This window comes from Branchiostoma belcheri, unplaced genomic scaffold (genome assembly GCF_001625305.1).
Source record: "Branchiostoma belcheri isolate BF01 breed outbred unplaced genomic scaffold, Haploidv18h27 scaffold68, whole genome shotgun sequence".
Lineage (NCBI taxonomy): Eukaryota > Metazoa > Chordata > Leptocardii > Amphioxiformes > Branchiostomatidae > Branchiostoma > Branchiostoma belcheri.
In genome coordinates, this window is record NW_017804331.1 from 1,806,734 (window position 1) to 1,813,918 (window position 7,185).

Below are 7,185 nucleotides of genomic sequence, written 5' to 3' on the forward strand. Positions count from 1 at the left end.
TCAAAGGGCTGGAAAGCTATGAACATGATGTGGTGTGGGGTATTATGCAAGTCCAGATGCAGCAAAGCAAATGTGCCAGGTACAGAAGGCCTAGGCTTTAAAGCCAAGGTGGTGGCACCTTACATGGAAAATTAACTGTCGCTAGAAACAGAATTCAAAGGGCTGGAAAGCTATGAACATGATGTGGTGTGGGGGTATTATGCAAGTCCAGATGCAGCAAAGCAAATGTGCAGGTACAGAAGGCCTGCTTTAAAGCCATGGTGCACCATACATGGAAATAACTGTCACTAGAAACAGAATTCAAAGGCTATGAACATGATGTGTTGTGTGGTATCTGGCACGTCCAGACGCAGCGAAGCAAATGTGCAGGTACAGAAGGTCTACTTTAAAGCCATGGTGCACCTTACATGGAAAATTAACTGTCGCTAGAAACGAATTCAAAGGGTGCTAGACCAGGGGTATTCGGACTTAGCTGCCCTGCCCGGTCCATCTAAACCGCTGCCCGGTCCGGTCCGAGGCCGCTAATGGGGGTTTTGCGTATCCCATGCGCCGGAGCAAGCATTTCGCTTTTTCTGCGTGCGGTTGCGCCCCTTAGCGCCCCCTAGCGGAAAGCACCGGAAATGCAACAGTACACACAGTTCACCCAATAAAATCTACTCCTTGTCAGCATCAAGTGCCTCCCAATTATGTTTTTTTCACCAACTATTTACCCACTGATATTTCCACTGCAGAGTACTTAGTATGTCAATATGAGTTTGCCTTGAGAAGGATATTTACTTCCATTTAACAAAACAATTTTAGCATTTAGCGAAATTGCTCCACTTTCCAAGCAGAGATTTGTTTCAATGATATCTTTCAATGCCATAGCTGTAGATGCCTAGGCCAATTCTAATTCATAAGCGTCAGTCCGCCTTTACAATAAATCAAGGTTATAATCAAGAAAGACACAAAGAACTGCGAAACGATTTGAAGAAAATCGGTGAACTGAACAAAAGAAATACATAAACAAAAAATTAGCGACCTTACGCTAACGTATTCAAACATGTATTTCAATGCCGACATGCCGATTGAGTCGCCACAGCAGGATAGAAAAAAGCGACACATATATCGATGCTATTCATCGCTGAACTGTTTATTGTATTTTTGAATAATGGAGTATCAATATCCGAGCATACTATTTGACAGACAAGAGGCAAAAATGTGTTGTTATTCGAGCCATATACGTTGGTATGTAACCTTTTTAGCCTTATTGGTGCCTAGGTATGAAAACCCGCCCCAGAAGTCCGTCGCTGCAAGGTCGTGTACTAGTGTGGGTCATCATCTGACAAGGCCCTTCCCGGAGACAGGTTGCCATGCGGCCCGGCGGTTGCTATGCCATGACTGACAGCGGTGTGTCTTTGATTTCCTCATAGTTCTTCCAGTGGGCGTGGTCAATTCTCACTACGCATTGTTTGTTGTTTTCATGCCTCCGTTCACGTGTGTTTCATATACGCGGGAAAATGGCGTGTAGAACGCCGAGGAAGGAGTGTATTGAAATTTTTCTCTCCACCGAACTTCCCCAAAATATCTGTGGGAAAGACTGCGACGTTAACTCTTGTATACATAGGAGGAACATTCTTGCAGGTCTTACCAGTGCTGGCTTCAAGCCATTGAACGTTAGATGTGGGGCAAGGAGGTTTAAAACCACTTTGAGTGGGGGCGCCTCTTTGAGCGCCGGCGACAAGAGCTTGAACATGTACACCTCAAGGAAATCCAAGCTTGGTGGCGCGCTGTGTTAAAAAAAGCCGCAAGTTAGATAGACAGAGATATACTTTAATAAAACATAAATCTGAAAGGCTTGAAAGACTGCAATAATATCAAACACGGTTATATTGCAACAAGAATCTTAACCTCACGTTATCTTAGTTATGTAAAAAAATATGGACTTCAAAGTTACTAGTACTAGTATGCAGTGAATATATAAGCAATTTTCTTAGCCATTCATAGCATCTAACCACACATTCGAAGAAGTTACCAATTAATTATATTTTAACACTACAAAATCTAAGGCAATTTAAAAAAGAAACTTACAATAAATATGAATGGATTTTTATTTACAATGTTGCCGAAAAAATACATTTTCCGTGCACTTGCTATATCGTTTTAACGAGTTATAATATCCACGACATATGGATGCCATCTTTCTGTCCTTTGCCCTTTGTTTTCCAATAAGGACCGTCAACGCGTCGCCATTTCGAGAGTGTTTCTAGCTGTTTTTAACATTTTACGGCCTCAAAGCTCATACCACAAGGGAAAGAATGTTATGCTTGTCATTTTCATTCGTATCACTTCTTCTGGCAACGAATCATTTTCCCGCCGCACTGCCGATACTAGCGTGCACGTGTTTTTTTATTTTATTTGGTGATCGTCCCGCTTTGCTTGACGATGTAAACAGAGCTAGAGGTAGTCGAAGTTATTTACATTACATGAAAATTGCGTTGTAAAACACCAGTGGGATGTCTGATTTTCTACCATTGACAATGTTTTCTTTGTGGCGTCATAGCGAGATCGACAATTCATCGACTGTGCAGACAATAGGGACCAATTTATTAATAGCAGCTCAATCGATCCACGCCGCTCGGCCGAAGAAAAAGCGAATGACTAGCAAATCTACCGGGGAAATATGGGAGTTAATTCCCTAATTTGGAAAATTGGTGGCGCTGAGATAAGGACTGGGTGGCGCAGCGCCACTTCCCCATCGTGGAGGTCCCTGCAGCGCGCGGGGTATGTTTTTAATGATTACCACCAATAGTCTTACAAGCAATGCAAAAAGAATTATACTTTCCGCTAGGGGGCGCAACCGCACTCAGAAAAAGCGAAATGCTTGCTCCGGCGCATGGGATACGCAAAACCCCCATTAGCGGCCTCGGACCGGACCGGGCAGCGGTTTAGGTGGACCGGGCAGGGCAGCTAAGTCCGAATACCCGCTAGACCAGGTGTGCTAAAATGCTAAATATGCAAGCCCAAGCTACTTGAAAAAGCATTATGCTTTACCTCAGTTGAGGATGACAAGAAAAGAAGATGAAGATGATGTGTCTAACCTTACTCCCTCTGTCCCTCCTCCTCAGTGGCTGCAGATGTGTGCAGACCGTATCCAGGTCTTGGGGGTGTTCGGGGACAACAAGCCCAACCATGTGCTGGTGAACGAGTACCAACAGGGACAGGGCATCATGGTACGTTTTTACCCCATGAAAAATGGAGGTATTGTTTTTGGCGCGTCTGTGTGTGTGTGTGTGTGTGTGTGTTTCAGTACATTTGTAGTCAGCATAACTTCAGAACGCCTTTATGGATTGTGATGATATTTGGTATGCTGGTAGGTCTTAGGAAGCCAAAGGTCAAGGTCAAATATGGGCCTCCTGGTGGCTGACCTTGGTACTGTAGCAGAACTTCCGGGAAAACAGATGTGCGGGGTGGAGGCAGCGCCTGCCCGGTTTAATTAATGAGGTTACATGGAAAAGCCTACATGACCATATCCAGGCCAAAGGTGCTACTGTGTGTTTGAAACTAAAAACCTGTGTTATTTTGTTCTGTACTGTAGTGAACTGTGTAAAAACATTATATTTCATGGAGGTATGAGATCTCCGAATTCTTGTTTTTTTATTCTTTCAATACAAGCACTAACTTGTGCAGCTTGGATACAAACTTCATTCATCAAATAGTTTACGCAAGGAAGATACTCAAAGAAAATTCCTGCGGTGGTTTTGTAAAGTCACATCAATCAGAGCAGTGCAGACAGTAGTGGTGTCTTACAATAATTTCAGGCTGGCAAGAGACTGACTGTATAAGTAGGTACTTAACCCAACAACCTGTAGGTTTCTACATATGACAGGTACGGCTTTCCAACGCAGGCGCTAACTTGTGTACGGCTTCCAGTAGCATCTACCTGGCTTCGGGAGGCGACTGGAAAGAGTAGAAATTGGCCAGATAGACAGATAACATGCCAGGGGAGTTGGTCTGCTAATATAAGGAGTACAATTTGCCGCACCGAGATGTACATTTTTAACTCCCCTGGCCTGAAATTCTTTTTTTTTTTCAAACCAGAAAAAAATGAAGTGGGCGAATCAGTGAACCAGCAAATTAAATTGGTGTGTCCTTATGTAACTATAGATAATCTGGTAGATGTAATGAGTTGACAACTCTGATTTTAATGTCCTGTCCTTATCTTATATAGCTTGTTGTCCTTGTCCCCATGGTTTAAGCCCTTTAACCCCTGCTCCTGCTTGAATTTTTTACACAATATTTTCAAGTAATTTGATGTCTTAATCAGGTCACAGACCCTTGACTTTTCTGCCCTGTGGCGGCATAGTTACTTCCGCATTCGTTGTGTTTCGCTGTGGTGTGATGCATTGCACGAGAAACACCCCCAAATCGTACATACACATGTATACAGATGGTACAGTATGTGCAACCCATATACTGTATATATGGGTCCCACAGTACAAGGGTTTTAAAATAGTCTTGTAACTAGATGGGTAACCCTGGCTGTCTTTTGTCAGCTGATGAACCAATAAGCTAATAAAAATACATTTTTTTTCAACCTTTATTTAACCTTGAAAATGTACAGTACATGTATGTAACAGTACAACTCTTCGGCCTGAGCCATTTTTCAAGAGGTCAAGGGGAGGTACATGTAGGTTAGGGGTCTTTGCAAATGCTTCAGTTCAGTTACAATCAGTCGTAGAAATACAATATAAGTATATACAAGTCCATACAAAATTCAAACATTATCTCGGCTCGTATATCTCATCAGTATCAGTACATAGTAAAACATTGAACTTTATTCCAACACAAGGGTTACAGAGCGATCAAATTTTCGACGACCAATGTCACGTTATGTATCAGTAAAGTCTCGTGTGAATAAGGTCACGTGTTTGTAAACAGTAACTCTCGCGAGATCACGTTGTAAAGTGACTGGTCATTAGTTATCCTGATGAAGGTGACAGTGGTCGTCGAAAATTTGATCGCTCTGTAACCCTTGTGTTGGAATAAAGTTCAATGTTTTACTATGATTACTCAGTCCCACACAGATGAACTTTCATGATAGTATCAGTACATGTACACTGAACTGATCATGACAATGTATGTTCCCAGCCCCACGAGGACGGTCCTCTGTTCTATCCCACCGTCACCACGGTCAACCTGGGGTCCCACACGCTGCTCGACTTCTACAAACCCCTACCCCCTGGGGGAGAAGGGGATGCTGGGAGCCAGGAGCAGGTCAGTCTGCATTAATGAATGAAAGACCTTTATTGTACGTTTGTGCTCTAACAAGCTATTAAGTACAGGTCATGAATAGACACGGAAAAGGATACAGCAATGACACTTAAACTATACATACTAATGTGATCTACTATTTACAAGTTCAACTTCTTCTTGCTTCTTGACGCAGTTATAGATGTACGAGCATATAGAACTAGTGATACATTGTTTGTCAAGTTTCATAAGAAATATGAATTTTTTTGATTCATTTAAATGACCAAAGCTGGGGAACTTATCCATCATATAAGAATATAGGAAATCCCTCTCATTACTATATAACGTAAATATGATAGTACTACTCTGTGTACCTAAGGTTTTGCAGTATTTGTTGTATGTTACATGTTGATCTTTACACTCCCCCAGGCTGGGCAGGCATCAGTGCCCTCTAGTGAGGATCAGCGGTACTGCATGTCGCTCCTGCTGCAGCCCCGCAGCCTCCTGGTCCTGCAGGAGGATCTGTACCACCGTTTTCTCCACGGTATCGCCGAGCGAGCGACAGACGACGTCACCGACACGGTCGCGAACTTGACCTCCTGCGGCGGCGTGGCCGTCGGTGACACGCTAACGCGAGACACGCGAGTGTCGCTGACCATCAGGCACGTACCAAAGACTCTCAAAGTGCAGCTGAGGCTGGGCAGGAGATGACACCAAATCACAGCTCTTAAAACCCTTGTCCTGCTGAGCGCAACAATTGTCGTTCTGCACATACAGTACCGTCTATATAGCACCCTGTATAGGTACGATTTGGGGGTATTTCTCGTGCAACGCATCACACCGCAGCAAAACGCAACGAATGCGGATTCCAGTAACTATGCCACTGCAGGGCAAAAAAAATTGAGGGTCTATGATCTAATTAAGACATGAAATTATTGAAAAATATTGTGCCAGGAATGTCAGCAGGACAAGGGTTAACTTGATTAGGATGAGATAGTTTGTCCCAGTGTTCTAGCCAGCCTACACACTAGTACACACTAAATATTTTTGGGTGTGACTAACAGTCAGGCATGTGCAGAAGACTATCAAAATGCAGCTGAGGCTCGGCAGGAGACAACACCAAATTTTGGCAGTTCTTGACTAAATTTTGAAAAGTTAAAGTACTAGTACTTCCCGTTACCATACATGCATGGTGCATACGGTGACGCCCATGTCTGTTTCTGTAGCTCTTGGACCACACAGTTGTGCAATCACTACAGCAGGGGGCTAGTCCACTGGTAGTTGTGTGTGTGTGTGTGTTTAATTCCCATGTTCTTTCTGCTTCAAATTTGTGCAATCACTACAGCAGGAGGCTAGTCCACTGGTAGTTTCGTGTGTGTTTGATTCCAATACTCTTTCCCAAATGTTGAGTGCTAAGCAGAGAAAGCAGTATGTACCATTTTAAATGTCTTTGGTATGGCTCTAACCGTCAGGCATGTGCCCAAGACTCTCAAAGTGCAGTTGAGGCTCGGCAGGAGATGACAATAAATTTGTTTGTGCTTACAAGTGCAATGGTCTTGTTGTATCCAGAATGTACCTATCACATTATTACGTCACAGTTTGTTTACCACAATGAATGCCGGTCAATCGACGTTAATATAAGGCCTTTATACAGTACTACTTTCGTCTAATGTCACAACTAAATCACCCATTACGGCATGTAATGCTGTGTCAACAAAACTACACACAGCAAAAATCAAACATACCTTACTTTGAAATGATCTTTATTCTTTAACTGACTGTCCTAAAATGTTCTTTAGAACAGGACATGGTAAACAAACTGTGACATACATGTAATAATGTGATAAGTCCATTGTGCCTAGGGTTATAGAAATCTACGTTCTTGGATACACAGAGACTATCCAGAACCGTGCCTGATCCTAACCCCAACCCATTCAGGAATAGAACTACTAG

General features: G+C 43.0%; 1 protein-coding gene across 1 annotated transcript in view; it reads left to right on the top strand.

The window, feature by feature from the left end:
• LOC109484008 (alpha-ketoglutarate-dependent dioxygenase alkB homolog 6-like) overlaps positions 1-6,048 on the top strand; it is a 10,162-nt gene extending 4,114 nt beyond the window's left edge. The window contains exons 5-7 of the mRNA XM_019787164.1: positions 3,108-3,212; positions 5,131-5,256; positions 5,671-6,048. Of these exons, the coding sequence (XP_019642723.1) occupies positions 3,108-3,212; positions 5,131-5,256; positions 5,671-5,943 (504 nt within the window). The 3' untranslated portion in view covers positions 5,944-6,048. The remainder of the gene's footprint in view (positions 1-3,107; positions 3,213-5,130; positions 5,257-5,670) is intronic.
• The last annotated feature ends 1,137 nt before the right edge of the window (positions 6,049-7,185 follow it).